The 18,636-nt window shown below is 50.1% G+C and overlaps 2 protein-coding genes across 2 annotated transcripts in view; both read right to left on the bottom strand.

The window, feature by feature from the left end:
* Positions 1-2,493, bottom strand: part of SIN3B (SIN3 transcription regulator family member B) — a 38,352-nt gene extending 35,859 nt beyond the window's left edge. Inside the window, 3 exon segments of the mRNA XM_077776995.1 lie at positions 846-999; positions 2,227-2,333; positions 2,479-2,493. Coding sequence (XP_077633121.1) covers positions 846-999; positions 2,227-2,333; positions 2,479-2,493 — 276 coding nt within the window.
* Positions 2,494-6,999: 4,506 nt separating this feature from the next.
* NWD1 (NACHT and WD repeat domain containing 1) overlaps positions 7,000-18,636 on the bottom strand; it is a 51,280-nt gene continuing 39,643 nt past the window's right edge. The window contains exons 12-17 of the mRNA XM_077777058.1: positions 18,386-18,540; positions 16,683-16,959; positions 14,729-15,279; positions 11,797-11,902; positions 10,029-10,312; positions 7,000-7,063 (exon numbers count right to left, since the gene is read on the bottom strand). Coding sequence (XP_077633184.1) covers positions 7,013-7,063; positions 10,029-10,312; positions 11,797-11,902; positions 14,729-15,279; positions 16,683-16,959; positions 18,386-18,540 — 1,424 coding nt within the window. The 3' untranslated portion in view covers positions 7,000-7,012. The remainder of the gene's footprint in view (positions 7,064-10,028; positions 10,313-11,796; positions 11,903-14,728; positions 15,280-16,682; positions 16,960-18,385; positions 18,541-18,636) is intronic.

Raw genomic sequence — 18,636 nt, 5'->3', positions numbered from 1 at the left:
CCAACCCCCCGGGCCAGAGACACAAGAGGCTGAACGAGCTGGTGTACGCTCTCCACTGGATCATGATGGGGGCCATTTTCCTCCCAGGAGGCATCTGACGTCTGGTAGCAGTTCTGGCCATTGCCGCTGGGTGAGGGCCTAGCAGGTGGAGTGCCCAGATGCTTCTAAACATCCTGAATGCACCAGACGCCCCCCCTGGGCTCCACCCCCAGCACAGCATTGAAGCATCAGGGCCAAGGTGGAGAAAAAGACCATGGTTACTCTACAAAAGTAGAGTTCATGCAGGCTTCTGTTTTCTCAGGGGGTCTGGTGAGCTCTGGCAAGAATGGACTGCAGGACAGCAGAGGAAGCAAAGTCACCAGCCGGTGACCCCGGTGGCAATTAACTATGGCACAGCAACAGGGATATGGCTATCCACACACGCAGCGCCACTGCTTTATTTTGTGGGCGGCACCGAGAGTGACGGAAGAGACCACATGCCTAAGTACAAGCGTGGCCGGCAGGGCCCGCTCACAGGGAAAGCCTCAGGACAAGAGCTTGGGGCCCGGGGGTGGTTATTTTGACAGGACATAAAACTCTTAAGAGAACGCGCCCCCCAACACCACCCCCGACACAAACGCACGCACCCACTCCTGATTCAAACCCTCCAAACGATCCACCGATTCGGGGCAGAGAGGCCAGCGGGGTGGGTATTTTGCTCTCTTCTGATCTGGGCTATAGAAGCGAGCGGCAGGTCTGGAAAGAGNGCGACGCAGGACGCGAGAGGCACCGCCCGGCCGGCCCGGGGGCTGAGTGCCAACGTGCCACATTAAGGCCAGATTGCCCCAACCACAACGGCAGCATACCTGGCTCGACAGAGGCGACTGTATGTTTAACTTGCCATTCTTGGGAATGTCGATCCTGTACCCGAGGGGAAGGAAGGCGTTGAATCCCACAATGAGGTCAGGATGTTCGTGGAACAGCTGTGACACACGTCGGATGACCCCGGGCGTATCGATGCTGGAACAGAGGAGAACGAGAGGTGGGTAGAAGGGTCCAGGGGAGCGCGCCGAGAGCGAAATCTCTTCCCGACCCGCTTGCCAGTGCCACCTAAGGAGCTTCTCGAAGGACTGCAAGGCACCCTGCGACGTGCCCGGGTGTGATGTGTAATCTGCTGCCACAGCAGCCAGCCTCGGGCTCGCTGGGCCCTCCCAGGGAGAACCACAGGATATTTGCACGGCATAGCTCCCCCAAAACACTTCCAAGCACATGCACTCGGTTCTGAAAATGTCAGCAGAGCCAAGTGAATGCTCGACTCCAGGAAGAGGCAGGAGACAAGAGCCCTCTAAGCAACGTGATAAACTATGACACAGGTGTTGAGCCCAGCAAGTGACGGCAAGGCATGAATACCAAAGGCACGGCAAGTGTCGGTTGCACAACTATGCCAGGGGTCTCCGTCATGGCTGCAGTGGGGCTCCCTCAAGGCCTTGGCATCAGCCCTACCGAATTTCCTCAGAGGGGGGAACAGCACGGTGGGAATGTGACCCGCGGGAACCTAAGAGTCAGAGCGCCGAAATTCTAGTCCCCACGGCCCCCGAGTTTAGTCTGGGCAAGCCCCTGGCCCCCCCAAGCCTAAGTGAGCCCCCTGTCAAGCGACGGTGTGATCTCTAGGCCCCCATCTATCTCCAACCCTCTTGATTGTGGGCCCACAAAATCAGTTTGTGTGTTTTAAAACCTTTCTATGTGCCAGGTCCCTTACGAAGCATTTTATGGGCATTACTTCCCAACAGGCCTGGGACTGGGGTGCAGAGGGTGAGGCCCTCACCTCAATGACAAGATTTAAAGGGGGAGAGGGCGCCAAAACACTCAATGATGGAGATAAACAACCTTTTAACGTAGTCCTTAAAAAAATTAAAATTAATCTAAAAAAATGCTCGATGAACAAAATTCATTTCAAGATCATTTTCGGGGGACGACAGAACCCGACTCCGCACTTGTGGACTTTTCTCCCGCCGACGCCTCGCCCCATCCCTGCTCTCTCTCCAGGAATCCCACAACAGCTCCACAGGGGAGGGACTCTACACTCCCGTTTTTTCCAGAAGGAACGGAGGCTCCGAGAGGTTCCACGACCTGCCCAAGGTCACCCGACCGGGGCGGAGAGGCAGCCGGGATGGGGGTTCCCACCCCGCTCGGCCGGATCGCGGCCCCGGGCGGCCCCCCTGGGGTGGGGAGGGGTCCCGCGGGTACCTCTGGCTTTTGAACTCCTTCATGATCTCCAGGAAGCCGTTGTAGGTGGCGGGGTCGCTGCCGAAGCGAATCTTCACCTGGTCCAGGTAGGTGAGGGCGTCCTCCACCTGCAAGGAGGGAGAGGGTCCCAGTGGGAGAGGGTCGGCGGAGGAGGGGGCGGAGGACGAGGGTCCCTGGNCTTGAGGGACTTGCTCCGGGATCTTCTAAAATTGAAATGCTAACCAATTCCTTATATAGCAGGAGCGAGCAAACCGAGACGTGCCTCATGTTTTTGTCCGGCTCCGCAAGCAAACCTTGGAGTGAGTTTTACATTTTTTAAAGTTGGAAACAGCTCCAAAGAGAAGACTATTGCGTGACACGTGAAATTTCTTCAGCTCAAATTTCAGTGTTTGTAAATTAAAATTTTACTGGAACACGAGCACGCCCGCTTGCGTACCTATCATCTGTGGCTACTTTTGCACTACGACAGCAGGGTGAGCAGCTGTGACAGATCCTAAGATGTGCAGAGCCTGATATATTTACTGAAAGCTATTTGTGGACCCCTGATTTATAGGGTTGATGCGACAATGGGACATGGGCACACGGCACCACATGGGGCCTTGCGAAGTGCATTTTTGCTAAATGGCTCTTAGTTCCACTTCTCTCTTCACTTCCCTAGTCCTGATTCCATCATTTACCCAGTGANTTTTTTTTTTTTTTTTAAATGTTTATTTATTTTTGAGAAAGTGTGAGCAGGGAAGAGGCAGAGACAGGGGGAGACACAGAATCCAAAGCAGGCTGGAGTCTCTGATCTGTCAGCATAGAGCCCCGTTCAGGGCTTGGGCTCACCAACCGTGAGATCATGACCTGAGTGGAAGTCTGACGCTTAACCGACTGAGCTGCCCAGGTGCCACCAGTTCAGGAGCCTCTTGGCCACTTTTCCTAGCCCTGGTGCTCTCAGAACCACAGCAGTTTCCAAACCTCCAGGGTCATTCCTATTTCTTGTGAGATGAAATGTACGCACCTACATGCAGTATTGAAAGCCATAAGAACGTGGCCCTTACAAACCTTTTATTGCAGAATTTTCTACCTACCCTCTCTGTATGTAGAACCTCTCTTTAATGCCGGCGCAGCCTGGCTGCTTCCTGGCCCCATGCATCAGCACATGCCATTTCCCTGGTCAGGAGCCCTATTCTCTCTCTTCATTACCCAGAAAACACCTATGCACCCTTCAAAATACAACCTAACTGACCTCCCTCCTCTGTCTTCCCACTGTCCCCTGTACATCATTTTTTTGTGCTTCATCTCTAACACAAATCCCTGACACAGAGCCACACCCGTGAACATTATCAAATGAATGAACATTCAATCAATGACCAAATGGCATCTCTTTCTTATATGCGAGGAGGTGCAGGAAAGCCAAGAGTACATTGGCAGTGAGCACATCGTTTGCCAGGCTCTGCCTCAGGATTAGAATGGTGACCAAAACAGGCAAGGCTTTTGCCTTTGTAGAGGTTTCAGTCTTTCCGGAAAGATGGGAATCCAATAATCACTCACACACACACACACACGAATGTAGTTTGAACTGTCACACATACTTCAAAGAGAAGGTACAAGTGTAACAGTCACTATATTTCAGTTACTGCTGCTGTGTGTAACAAACCACCCCAAGATTCAGAGGACTGAAATAACCACATCTATTTGCTCTGCAATCTGCAAGTCGGGCAGCTTGGCAGGAAAGCTCCTGCTGGCCCCTTGATGTCAACTGGGAAGTTGGAAGACTGGGGCTGGAATCTTCTGATTCTGCCAGTTGCTGCTGGCTGTCGGTGGAGACCCTTGCCATGGCGGCTGCCAGGTGCGCCTACCTGCAGCGTCTATGTGTTCCCTGAGCATTGCAGCAGCTGGGTTCTAAGAACGATTGTCCCGAGAGGAGCGAGCAAGCAGGCAGAAGCCTGATCACCTTTTCTGATCCAGCCTCAGAAGTCACACATTTCCATTGTAGCCTTTGCAAAGTCCCTCCCAAATTCAAAAGAAGGGCAGACAGACTCCTGGGCAGTGGCCAGGTTCTGGAATAGCACAGGGGACAGGAAATATTGCCACGACCATTTTCGGAAAATACTACCCGCCACCCTGAGGGATTTAACCCAGTCTAGGGGGGATGGGGAAGGCTTCCCGGAGAAGGTGGCACTCCAGCTGAGTTCTAACGAGTGTGTGGGCGTTCAGCATGAAAGTCAGAAGGAACCGCTGTGTAAGGGCCCTTCAATGGGAAAGAACGTGGTGCATTTGAACTTAGAGAGAGCCAGAGACCCGGGTGTTGTGGGAGTGGAGAGGAGTCGGGGGTGGCAGTGGGGGCAGAGGTGTAGGATACGCGAGGCAAGACCAGAAGAGGCAGAGCACTCATCCTCGTGGGGTGAGTTACAAATCTTGGTCTTGGCATTTCACACCGGGATAAATCGCGCATGGGTTTTATGCAAGCTGCTGCTTGAGCAGCTTTGAATTTGGAAGCGAATGCCCTAGCTGCTCTGCAGGGAAGCGATGGGAGGGAAGCCAGGGAGTGTGTAGGGAGGGTGTTTCGTCATTTAGGCAAAGGAGGTTGGTGGCTTAGACCAGGAGGGGAGCCGTGGAGGTGGAGAGAAGGGGGTGGAAGGCAGCAATATTCAAAAGGTGAGGCAGAGAGAATGTGGTGCCGGGTAGGCGGGGGGAGAGAGGGGGAGGAGGAGGAAGAAAGCCTCCAGGATTCATGGCTCCCAGCCCAGAAAGGGATTCAGCTCAGTTTCAGCGCATTCCTGCATAAACATCAGCTTAGAGGGCCTGAACCCTTTGGGGCCACCAGATGGCTGGATAGTGATTTTCACACCCACGCCTCCTGGCAACCTACTAGTCACTGGCCTAGAGGACCAGATGCACGTGTGGGCTTTAGACACGCTGCAGGGTCCTCAGTCCATGCCTCCTCGCCTCCAAGGAGTGTGAGTCTATTCACATTTCTTAAATTTTTTAAAACATTTATTTATTATTGAGAAACATAGAGAGACAGAGCATGAGCAGGGGAGGGGCAGAGAGAGAGGGAGACACAGAATCCGAAGCAGGCTCCAGGCTCTGAGCTGTCAGCACAGAGCCCAACCCGGGGCTTGAACTCCCATACCGCGAGATCATGACCTGAGCCGAAGTCGGACGCTTAACCGACTGAGCCACCCAGGCGCCCCAAGTCTATTCACATTTCAAGGATCACTTTTAGGTTTCCATTCTTTTTACAGATCTCCCTGAGGAAGCCCTCACTCGGAGAACAGGAAACCACCAAGCCAATTTCACCTTGGGTGTTTGTGCGAGCACGTACGGGACATTTTTCGTCCACAGACCTCTTTCCTTCTTGTTTTTATAAAGCGTGAAAAATGCTAAACTCTGCATCACCTGGGTGACTCAGTCAGTTAAGCCTCCAACTTTGGCTCAGGTCATGATCTCACGGTTCGTGGGTTCGAGCCCCGCGTCCAGCTCTATGCCGACGGCTCAGAGCCTGGAGCCTGCTTCAGATTCTGTGTCTCCCTCTCTCTCTGCCCCTCCCCCACTTGCACTCTGTCTGTCTCTCTCTCAAAATAAATAAACATTTAAAAAAATGCTAAGTCCTTTGCGGTTCTCATCTCACACAGATTAAATGAAAACTCAACATTGGCAGTTTTGCTAGACCAACACTAATTTCCTTACTGTTTCACAAACCTAATAGCATTATGGTAAGATTCATAGGTAGGTCTTCTCTGAACAGTATTTTGGCTAGGTTAAAAAGACAAGATCAAAAGATAACTATTTGGAACCAATCTAAGCCCCTCCAGATGGCAAACTTTATGACCAAAAGCTCTAAAGTCCAGAATCACACGTTGTGACAGAATTCTAAAGCGGGCCTGGAGATTCCCACCCAATACGTATTCCATCCTGGAGTGTGGGCAGGACCTGCGAGGCTATAGGACGTCACTTCTGTGATGAGTTCATACCACATGGCAAAGGTGAAGAGATTTTGCGGGTGTGTTTAAGGTCCCCTTAAGTTGATTTTGAGTTCATGAGAAGGGATAATAATCTTGGTGGGCGTGACCTAATCAGGAGCAACCTTTATTTTTTTTTTAAACTACTTTTTTTTTTTTTAATGTTTTATTTATTTCCAGGAGAGAGAGAGAGAGACAGCGTGAGCAGGGGAGGGTCAGAGAGAGAGGGAGTCACAGACTGAAATAGGCTCCAGGCTCTGAGCTGGCAGTCAGCACAGAGCCCGACGCGGGGCTCGAACACGAACCGCGAGATCATGACCTAAGCGAAAGTCAGACGCTTAACCGACTAAGCCACCCAGGCGCCCCAGGAGCAACCTTTAAAGGACAATCTGGAGGTCAGAGCCTTGAAACAGTAGAAAGATACTATCCTGTCGGCCTTGAAGGAGAACCCAGGTATATCATGAGTGCCTGTGGGCAGAGGCAGCCTCTAGGAGCAGAGGTCCAGAGTCCTACAGCAAGGAGCGTAACTCTGCCAACAACCTGAATGGGCTCAGAGAGCTGTGAGTCACTCAGTGAGATACCAGCCCGGCTGACTCTTGTGAGCAAACAAAGAACCAGCCACAGTGAGCCTGGACTCATAACCCACAGAAATGATGAGATCATACGTGGCTGTTATTTGCAGCTGCTAAGTTTGTGGTACTTCGTTATGCAGCGACGTGTAACTGATACTTGACGAAGTGGTCTTGCCAAGAATGCTTACCTTGTGATTACCATGCTTTAAAAACACAAAATTCAACTGATGAAATTTAAAGGCTACATTGGCTTTATTCAGTGATTCATGAATTGGGCAGTATCCTGTCTAGCAAACAGAAAGGAGCTCTGAGGAGCTGTAAAAAAAAAAAAAAAGGAAGGATTTTATAGACAGGAAGGGGCAAGAAAAAAACAGATAATCTTATCTTTCTTTAGAGAGGTGGAGGGAATCTATCAGGTGGATTACCTCACTGGTGCCAACCAGGAAATTCCAGACCTCCTGGTTAAGATTACAGTTGGGGAGAGGCTAAAAGTGCTATTAAATTAGGTATTAAGTCTTGGTTTGCTAATGCAGGGCTTAGCACAAGTGACTCTATTTTAGGTTGGTGTTTCTTTTTTAATTTCTTTAAGTTTATGTATTCATTTTGAGAGAGAGAGTGCGGGGGAGGGGAAGAGAGAGAATCCCAAGCAGGATCTTCACTGTCAGTGTGGAGGCCATCATGGGGCTTGAGCCCACGAACCATCAGACCATGATCTGCGCCGAAATCAAGAGTCAGACAATGGGGCACCTGGGTGGCTTAGTCCATTAAGCACCTGCCTCTGGCTCAGGTCATGATCTCATGTTCTGTGAGTTCGAGCCCCACGTCGGGCTCTGTGCTGACAGCTCAGAGCCTGGAGCCTGCTTTGGATTCTGTGTCTCCCTCTCTCCCTGCCCCTCCCCTGCTTGTTCTCTCTCTCTCTCTCTCCTTCTCCCCCCCCCATGAACATAAATAAACATTTAAAAAAATAAAAAATTAAAAAAGCCCAGGGTTTGTCAAACATTCATAGCAACAGACTCTTTCGCAAATGAAAGTTCACTGCAAAAACTTCAACATTACAACAATTCAGAGTAGCATTTTATTAGTAAAATTTCTTTGTTCAAATTAGTATTTACGTAAAAACAATGGATTCTCACTGAGGCTATTGAGATGCACACACATTTAAAACCCTACGTTGTAGCTGAAATCTTAACTCTGTCACAACATCCACCTTATTATTTCTGCATTGGGTAAAGCCCCTGATTTCACAGAGAAGTAAGCTGGCAATGAGTTGCTGTTTCTTCAAGGGCTCCCCTCAAAATCTTCTGGAGAATCCTAAGTTAGTTATCTCTGTGACCTTAAAACCTGCTTCCTAACCCAGCTGAACAGGCATTTTTAAATTATGGCTTAAAATATTTTTTAAAAAACGGGATTTGATACTAATATCTGCAGAAATGCCAAAGCCCTCCTCAGAACCCTATTTTGGGAAATTACTGAATAAGAAAGTCGATAAGGGGGCGCCTGGGTGGCTTAGTCGGTTAAGCGTCCAGCTTTCGCTTAGGTCATGATCTCGCGGTTCGTGGGTTCGAGCCCCGCGTCGGGCTCTGTGCTGGCTGCCAGCTCAGAGCCTGGAGCCTGTTTCGGTCTGTGACTCCCTCTCTCTCTGACCCTCCCCTGCTCACGCTCTCTCTCTCCTAGAAATAAATAAAACATTAAAAAAAAAAAAAAAAAGAAAGTCGATAGGGTCACACCTAGCTTAAAAGCCTCTGTTTCTAAGGTTGCTTGTTCTGAAGCTGTCTGGAATCCGATAGGGGACAGAGGGAATAGCATGAATAGAACCTTCGAGGTTCGGACTTTCCTATCTTTATAGCAAAAGCCCCAGAAGCCAGTGGGGCTTTCAGAAGGTTGTGGGCAAAGAAGAAAGACCCATTTTAGCGGAAGAGAAATAGTTCATTTGTTGAACTTGCACGGGGCAGAGATGTGTCCAAAAGCTCAGGAAGAGATGTCCGCAGCTTTTTCTGTCCAGTGCCAAGGGCTCCAGGTTTTAAGATAAAAGAACATCTTTATCTTCAAAGTTTGTGAGCCAGGGAGTCGGGATGGAAGAACTATATAACGAGTTTGTCATTTTCATGCTGGCTTGAGTCATGAAGTCAGCTCCTGAACTAGGGACACACAGGGTCAATGTGCCTGGAGAGGTAAATTTGAGCCAATTGTCAACGTTTAAGAATGGGAAACATTANCAAAAAAAAAAAAAAAAAAAAAAAAAAAAAAATTAAGAAAAAAAAAGAATGGGAAACATTTGACACAAAAGTCGGGGTTTCTGGCTTTGTTTAGAGCGACAGGAAGCTGGCACCGACGAGCTGCGTTCCCCACGGCCATTCTGGGGTAGAGTCAGGGTGCCCGTGCCCATGCCCACCCAGGGCAGAGGCACATTTCCTCCACAAGTCCCCACCGTCTCTACCACTCTCTGCTGCTCACCAGGGCCCCTGGTGATCATCTAGATTATCCACTGGTCCCCGTGGGCGTTTGAGTGTGTCACCTGTGGTACAGGCGGTCACGTTTCTGAGACTAAAATTGGAGCAAGGTGGTCCGACAGGACTGAGACGAGAAAGCTCCTGGCTCTCGTCTCTCAGAGCCGCTGCACCCCAGGCTTGTGAACGTAAGCAAATCACAGCTACCTGCCAAGGCTCAGTGTCCTTGTCTGTGAAATGGATGCAGAAACTCCTACCCTCCCTGACGTGTGGGCTGTGATAAGGATCAGACAATAGCACCTGATGCTTTACAAAGTCATTACAAAGCTCTGTGGTCCACATCTGTGGTTTGAGGAGTCCTACATCCGTCCACCTCCCTCTGCCCTGTACCACACCCCGGTTTCTCTCCGGGCGCAGCCCCCCCACCCACTCTTGGGCAACAGGGCTGGGCAGTATTGACTCCACCCTCAGCCCCTGGGGACACGCTGTCAGGCCGACCAGTCACAGCGCTGCATTCTCCCAGAGACAGGTGCATGGGCCCGCTGGGCCAATCGAATCGGGGCCAGCACCGTGGTCCAGACTGCTGGCGAAGGGAAGGTCTCTCTTCTACTGAACTTGGCTGTCGTGTTGCTAACCTAGGGGTGGCAGGCCTTGGAACGCAGCCAACAGGAGGAGAGAGGAGCGGAAAGATGGTGTGAAACAGGGTCTGAGTCATATAATCTGAGGCTTTGGGTCCGGATATACATCAACACGTACACTCTCTTTGCTTCAGCCAGACTGAATGGGGGCTAAGTCCCTGGAGTCTGCTGCCCCACNTATACTAGCAGGCAGACCTGTGAGCGTTTGTTCGATTTGCGTTCACTTCCCTGGGCGCTTGCAGATCTCGAGTCCTGGAGGCCTCCTACAACAGCTGCCAGTTCTTCTCTCTGCCTGCATTTGACCTTCCACACTGCCCTCTTGAAGTTCTTGAGAGGGTCCTGCTGCGAGGCTCTTGACGCAGGGCACTGGAAACGCTCGCGGACGAGGTAGCCGTGTCTCGTGGGGGCGATGAAGCCGTTGGAAGTTGGGATGATTCTGTTGACCACGGCGTGAACAAACTGGACAGCAAGCAGGGTGCCTTTGGAGGGGGGGAGGCAGGGCACACATGAGACCATGGGGGCCACAGAGATCCAGTCTCGCACATTTGAGAGTTGGCTGCATGGGTCACGTCCTTCCTATGCCTCTTATGAGCTTAGACACAACGTCTAAACTCTTGGGGGTCCCTCCTGCCTCACGGGCAATATGGGAACAGGAGCTGAACCTGCCTGCTAAGGAGAGTTCTGTGATTCGAAGATGTCGAGTGTGTCAGGTGCCTCAGTATATAGGTTTCAGCCCAGAGTGAGCTCAGTGAATATTATTATTGGAGGAGGAGGAGGAGAAAGAGAGGCTGTGAACCGGCCCAGGCTGGGCTTGAAGGCCACAATCCACAGACCTCAGGGTCAAAGCCATCTGTAACTTTTTTTAACCAGGCATCTCCGCCCCCAAGGATGAAACTACACTCCCCTGGATTGCATTGGATTTGACTACGATGTATTCCAGTCTGCCTGATATCCATTCACCCACTTACTTGCTTTGTGACCTTGGACAAATCTCTTAACCTCCCTGAACTTGTCGCATGGGGGTAGCTATGGCACGTATGCCCTGCCCAGTGTCATGAGGGTTCCCTTCTTTATAGAAGATTCTGTAGGAGGATGACAAAGGTGACCATGGGGATCAGGCAGACCAGCCTCACTGTGTGACCTTGGGCAGGTCACTTCACCTCTCAGAGCCTCAATCTTTGCCCTGTAGAACGAGGTGGCTTTCAAGAGAATTACATGGCCCAGTAACAGTACACAAGAAATGCTCACTCTCATTAATATGCATTTACGGTAATACTGACCAGACTAAGGGATGTGAGGTTTTCAAAATGGTTGGTCTTAAGCAAGTCCCCCCTATCAGTTACGGGGCCTGGGGCAAGAGGAAATCAGGGCCCACATCCTATAAGGCACAATGTGTACATGTTGGAAATCTAGATAATAAACTATGCAGTGAAATAGGCTCTATCTGTACCTCCAGAGCCACCTGGAAGGTCATGTTGGGTCGAGAATTCTCAGGTTCATCAGTTCTATACTGGAATGTAACGGTGTGTGAGAGCCGGTCCCCAGCTCTTTGTGGCTTGGCCCTCTTCTCCACCCACACTCAGCTTTATCCTGCACTCCTGGGGGCCTCACACATACGCATGTGAAACGCTTACCCAGCTCATGCACCCAGACTCCACGCTCATCATCCCGTGGCCACCCCCAAGTCTCGGGGTGCTCACACTAGGGGCAGAGTCCACCCTCAGAAGGATGGACCTGGAGAAGAGAGCTGCCCAGGTCCTAAAGAGGGCACCATCCCCCATGGGGAGAATGTTCCAGGTACCCAGAGCATGGATCTAGAAGAGATGGGAGGGGGCTGTCTTCGTGACCTGCAGATACCTCTCTAAGCAGAGGGACCCAGCTAGGGGAGACCAGAGCAGAGCCCAAACACGGCATTCCTCTCCAGATCTCAGCTCGGCCTTGCCCTCAAAGCAAAATGACTCACCATCCAGCACACTCCAGACGATTATGGAGCGATCCTTCAAGCCTGCGTACACGTACTTGTCATCTTTGGAGAAGCAGACACACTGGACTCCTCTACAGTAAGAATTCTGTTGAAAAAGACAAGATGATCTGGGTGGCTCAGTCAGTTAAGCGTCCGACTTCGGCTCAGTTTGTGAGTTCGAGCCCCGTGCCGGCCTCTGTGCTGACAGCTGGGAGCCTGGGGCCGGTTTGGAGTCTGTCTGTCTGTCTCTCTATCTCTGCCCCACTCCCCCACTCATGCTCTGGCTGTCTCAAAAATAAATAAAACATTAAGAAAAAAAGACAAGGTGATCTGGATTTCAAACTGAAAGTCACCCAGGGGACCCACCCCAAGACATCTGCATAGGAAGCCAAGCTTGTAAGCCCTCCAGGGAAACGGATCCAATGAAACCTTGGACAGATCTCAGGGGCCAATATTCCCAGGGCCAAAACACGTCTTCATACGGACTGGGTTGAGAGCTTTACAGGCATTTTGCTTGGAGAGCAGGTATTATCAGTTTTAATTTCTTAAGTGACCCCACTATAAAAGCATTAGCTATAAGGGTCTTTTTTAAAAAAATGTATATTTATTTTTGAAAGAAAGAGAGATTGAGAGAGATGGGCAGAAGATCCCAAGCAGGCTCTGCGGTGACAGCAGAGAGCCCAATGCGGGGCTTGAACTCATGAACCATGGGATCGTGACTTCAGCCGAAGTTGGATGCTCAGCTGACAGAGCCACCCAGGCGCCCCAGCTATAATGGTCTTTAATTAAATGCTATCTGCTAAATGCAGTATGCATCCTAGTCCTAGAGGAAAAAAAAAAAAAGGATATTCGTTGAAAAACATATGAACCTAATCAACTTGGTACCTTAGTTAACAGTACTGTCCCCGTGGTAACTTCTTAGTTTTCACTAATGTGCTCTAGTCACATAAGATGTCAACAGCAGGGAAGCCGGGTGAGGAGTGTGTAGAGGATAACCTTTGTACTATCTTTACAACTTCTCTGTAGACCTAAAATCATGCCAAGATTAAGTTTATTTAAAAACAAAAATGGGGGGAAGGGGGTGATGGGCATGGAGGAGGGCACTTGTGGGGATGAGCCCTGGGTGTTCTAATGGAAACCAACTTGACAATAAATTATATTAAAAAAATAAAACAAAATATTAAAATTTGAAAAACAAAACCAGGAAATAAATAAATAAATAAGTAAATAAAAAACAGGTGCCTGGGTGGCTCAGTCAGTTGAGTATTTGACTCTTGATTTCGGCTCAGGTCACAATCCCGGGGTCGTGGGATTGAGCCCTGAGGAGGCTCCACACGGAGCCTGCGTAAGAGTCTCTCTGCCTCTCACCCCTCCCTCTCTCTCTAAAATAAAGAGTAAAAAAAATTTAAAAAACAAAAACAAAAAGCTAGGTGTATTTAACTGCTGTAGTGGTATTTCCCATTCAACAAGACAAAAGATTACTTACAGCCCAGCCTCAGAGTAGCTCCATAAAAATAAATGTCAGATGGGATGAAAGCCTCTTTTTTTAAAAATTTTTTCTTTTTTTTTTTTGAGGAAGAGACAGAGAGAGGGAGACACAGAATTGGAAGCAGGCTCCAGGCTCTGAGCTGTCAGCACAGAGCCTGATGTGGGGCTCGTACCCACAAGATCATGACCTGAGCCAAAATCGGACGTTTAACTGACTGAGCCAACCAGGCGCCCCAGGATGAAAGCCGTTTAAGACGAAACGATCCGTCCTATCTCTCTTAGTTACAAGATCATCTCCCCATGTGTATGAATAATTTCTACATCTTACAACCAAAGGTACAGTCTTCATTCCCCATTTGAAAAGCTGGAATAGTTAACACCAACCGTGTAAGATCATTGTCAGGATTAAATTATAGAAGGATATTTTAATACGCATTTTTATATAATATGAATATATTTATTGCAGCTCTTAATTCTCCTGATACAAAAGATTATAACAGCTCCTTCTGGGATGTGGAGTGTGGACTCTAAGATGCTCCCTATGTTAGGGAGTGAGCTGCCAGTTTCCCTCTTCAGAGCCTTCACAACCGCTGTTTCTTCTGCCTAGAATGCTGTTCCTCCAGACTTATTTGACCTTCTGAAATAGCAGGCTCTACCCCCTTTACCTTGCCCTATTTTTCCTCAAAGCTCTTGTTGCTCGCTGCCCCATCATGTATTTGCTACTTTGTTTTTATTCCACAAATATTTGTTGAGCCCTGAGGACCAGTCGGGAGCTTTCCTAGGGATGAGGGCCACCTCAGGAAGCAAAACACAAAAGCTCTCACCTCTGTGAGCCCTCACAGAGCTCACACTATCTCCCCTCTGAGAACGTGGCTCCGTGAGCTGGGTCAGTGTGTGTGCCCTGGCCACAGCTAGAAATCAAAACTCTTGGGCGCAAGAATGGCTATAAGGATCAGGGTAAAGATGGTGAAGCAGGGGTGGGTCGTACAGGATCTGATCTTGTCTTTATTTAAAATGACATCTTGGGGTGCCTGGGTGGCTCAGTCGGTTGTGTCCGACTTCGGCTCAGGTCATGATCTCACAGTTCATGAGTTTGAGCCTGCTTCGGATTCCTCTGTCTCCCTCTTTCTCTGCCCCTCTCCTATTCACACTCTCTCAAAAAAAAAAAAAAAATTTTTTTTTAAATATATTTTGTTCTTTTGGGTATTTTTTGCATCGAAAAATTGTTTCGATTTTTGTAAACATTGCATTAAAATAGCATCTCTCTTGATTGCCGAGGTTTTTTGGCAGCCCCTTAAACTCTGCTCCCAAGGCGAGTGCCTCTCACTGGCCTCACCCTGCTCCTGACTCTGGGCGATGGCACACGGGGTGCGCTTACTACAGGACACCTGTCATCAGCTTTCTAGCACCGGGACCTAGCCGGCACGCGGCGTGAGCCACGCACCGTGCAGCTTATCTCGAATTTCCACTTGCAGGACTGCAAGTCCCAGAGACACAGCAGGGCCTCCTCGGATCCGCTGACCGCCAGCTGCTCCTTGTGGCTGACCTGCACACAGGTGACCCGGCTCCCATGAGCCTCCAGAGGGAACACTTTGGAATTGGCGCACTCGTAAAGGAAGAGGTCGCCGTTGGTCATGCCGTAGATCACACGGTAGTCAGCCAGGACGGCCACACTGGAGATGGTCTCGGGCAGCTGGGTGTAGAAGGTGTATGTTGGCCCGTCGATAACTGGACAGGGGTCCCCAGGGCTGATGTCCAGCACCAGGACGATGCTGTCGTAGGCGATGGCCAGGTGCTCCTCGCCTTGACTCAGGGCCATGCAGTTGATGGCTTTCCGGGCCTCGGGAGGGGGGATGCACATCACGTCCTGTCTGGAATTCAGGGGGAACACCAGGACGACCCCCGAAACGAGGCCGGTGAAGAGGAGATTGGCCTGCTGGGCCACCTCCAGGCACCTGACCTCATTGGAGGTGTCCAGGGCGTCCTTCTCCTCACCTGACATGGAGAGAAGGTCGCATCAAGAACAGCTCAGAGGAACGGGCTTGCGTCACAGTTTTCTTATTTTTAAGGGTTTTAAAAACCACCTTCGTCATCCGTGTTCCCCACCGCCCTGCTTAACACTCATCGGGACAAGCGGACGTGTGGACATGCATGATCTCCCATCCCGGGCGTTTACAAACATCTGTAAAGGGTTGGAGAGTAACTATTTTTGCCTTGCAGGCTGTCTGCTCTTAACCCTTAACCACTTAACCCTGAGGTTGGAGCCCCCAACAAGCCACACACAGTGTGTCCGATCTGGCCCACGGGCTTCAGTTTGTGGGCTTGTGTGTCATTCTCCACCGTGCCCCATGACTTTGTGTTGGGCTCCGCCCCTCAACTAGCACGCAAGAGCCTCAAGCACTGTCACCTCATTGGTCTTGCTCACTGTCAACCCCAGAGCCTGGCCCCATGGCCAGCACTAACCAACATCTGCCAAATCCATGAAAGCGGGAAGCTGAGAGTGAATCTCTTTTCTCATATTACCATTAACAAGGGATTTCTGTACCTCCATCCGCCCCCATGGAGATTACAGCAAACACAGTTGGTGACGCGTCCAGACCCCCTTTAGAGGCCTGGGTACCCAGATCGAAGGCCCTCAGGTGAAGGGAGCCCCTCATCTCAAAATGCTTGGGGGGCCGTGCCTGCAGCCAGTGACGGCCTGATGTGGGGACACAAAAGACTAGACCTCTTGCTTCACGATGGAACAGGTGCAATTTATACTCCGGGCCCCTGTAGGATCAGGTTGAGCCCACCTCCTCGCCCAGCCCTCCCCCTGCTCCTGCCTGCTTGGCTCACCCCTGCTCAGGTTTCTCCCTCAACACACCCCTCGTGCAAACATCCCCATCATGTCCAGGAAACCCGAACCAAAACAGGGATTGACACCCAGATGGTCAATTACCCACAGGCTGGAAATTTATCCAATCAAGTCCTGATTTCTATTAGCTACTGTCAACCTGACTGGAGTTATGGGGGTGTTACGGACGGAATGTGTCCCCCAGATTCACATGTCGAAATCCTAGCCCACAATGTGATGGTGTCGGCCGGGAGGCTTTGGGGGTGACTTCAGGTCCTGAGGGCAGAGCCCCCACGACGGGATTAGTGCCCTGAAACAGGGGACGGGAAGTCTTGCTTCCTTCTCTGTGCTCAGGGACATAATGAGAAAGAGGCCATCTGCAACCAGGAAGCCGGCTGTCACCAGATACAGATCCGCCAGCGTCTTGACCTCGGCCTTCCCAGCCTCCAGAACCGTGAGAAATAAATGTTCTTTAAACCACCCAGTCTATGGTGTCTGGTTACAATAACCCCAGCAGACCCAGACGGGCTTCCCACACAAACGGCCGTGCTCGTCTCTTACACACCTTCCGCTGAGTCCCAAACGGTGACTTTGTTCTTGTCCCCAATCTTGGGGAAGTAGACGTAGCTTCCGTTGTGTGACACCGCGGTGAGGCCAGTGCGATCCAGAAATGGAGTACAGGCCCTCGGCTTCTGAGCAGACGTGAGGTCCCAGACTTTACAAGATGAGGACTGCCGGGAAGCAGATGCCACCAAGGCCCCGCCCCAGGCCAGCAGGCTCACAGGGGCCCCGACGCCTTCCAGAACATCCTGCAGGGTCCCCTGTTCCGACAGACTCCACACCTGAAGACGCACAGCAGAGGGCCAGAGCTGACTTCTTTCTTACACTGTCATAGCTAAGAAATATGCAGAAACCCATTTGTCCACCCGTGGTGGATCCTCAGGCTGCAGTTCAAGGGCCTTCTCTGCCCCCTCAAACTTCCCCATTCCTCACCAAGCCACTACCACAGTGGTTCTCAAAGTTTGTTCCAGGGAACCCCTGGAAGGTACCTCTAGGCATCTAATGGTTTTTATCGTAATTCAATGTCTTCAATTTTTTATTTTTATTTTTTGGAGAGAGAGAGATAGAGACAGCGTGAGCAGGGGAGGGTCAGAGAGAGAGGGAGACACAGAATCCGAAACAGGCTCCAGGCTCTGAGCTAGTTGTCAACACAGAGCTTGACGTGGGGTTCCAACCCACAAACCGTGAGATCATGACCTGAGCCAAAGTCAGACGCCCAACCAACTGAACCACCCAGGTGCCCCTCATCGTAATTCAAGATACCATTGCCTTTCCTACTCTCTTCCTCTCACAAGTGAGTGGTGGAGTTACACCAGACCAGAGAATACAGAATTGAATATGAGAAGCCAATGGTCTCCTATCGAGCCAAACATGAAAGAGATTTGTCAAAATGCATAATCATGCCACTCTTCTCCTGAGTTTTGTTTGTTTCAGAAACTATAGGATTTTCATAAACGTGTGTTATTACATTGACATGTAATGTTCATGAATCAAGGGAGAAGTATTTTCGGATTTCCTCATCTCTAATGTGTAATATGGTAATTACCGGGGGGAGACTAAAGGCAACATAGGATCCTAGATTGGATCCCAGAATAAAGAAAAAGAGGGCATTTGTGGGAAAGCTGGTGGAACTAGAACAGAGTCTGCAGATCAGTTACTAATAGTATTGTCCCAATATACACTTTTTAGTTTGATAAAGGGCTTGGGTAACATAAGTTGTTAATGTCGAGGCAAGCTGGGTGTAGAGTAGATATATATAAATACAGGGACTCTCTGCACTTGCTTGGCAACTCTTCTGTACATCCTTAAACTATTCCTCAAATAAATCATTTGTTCAAATACATAAATATATAAACCAAATTGATATAACCCACATCTTGAAGGAGCTCCGAAGGCCAGAACATTAGAGAACTGCTCTTTATCACATAATTTTCCTACCACAGGGAGAACTTTGAACTCAGTGGGAATTTTCTTCCACTTCCTCCCAACCCTGCTCCACTCTGAAGGCCAAAATCCTCCCCGTTTTTCAGGTTCTGTGGGAATGCTATTATCTCCTTCCTGGGTCTCGGTGGGCCCCTCCCCCACATCTTCCCAGTGACCTGCCCCATTTTGTTGCGCTAGTTTCTATGAATCTCTGTATTGCAAAGCCAAAAGACCCTCGAAGGAATCATTCTTTTGGATTCCAGAGGCGGAGTGATGACCTCTGACCTGAATGAGTGCATCCCGGGACCCAGTGACAATCAGATTGTTCTCAGGACCAAAACTCGCTGTCTCCACGGTGTCCTCATGTTCAAGGTCGGTGGCCATGAATCGATGAAACCCCTCTGAATCTGCCAAGAATATCCGCACGGACCTTCCAAACCCTGAAACGGCAGGGATGGGATTATCCCTTTCATTCCTGGAGGAGCTTGGCGGAAATTCAGTTCGGTGAACAAAGATTATTTCGAGCACCGACTATA

Source organism: Crocuta crocuta, unplaced genomic scaffold (assembly GCF_008692635.1).
Source record: "Crocuta crocuta isolate KB4526 unplaced genomic scaffold, BGI_CrCroc_1.0 scaffold77, whole genome shotgun sequence".
Lineage (NCBI taxonomy): Eukaryota > Metazoa > Chordata > Mammalia > Carnivora > Hyaenidae > Crocuta > Crocuta crocuta.
This window is presented reverse-complemented; position numbering and strand designations above follow the sequence as displayed.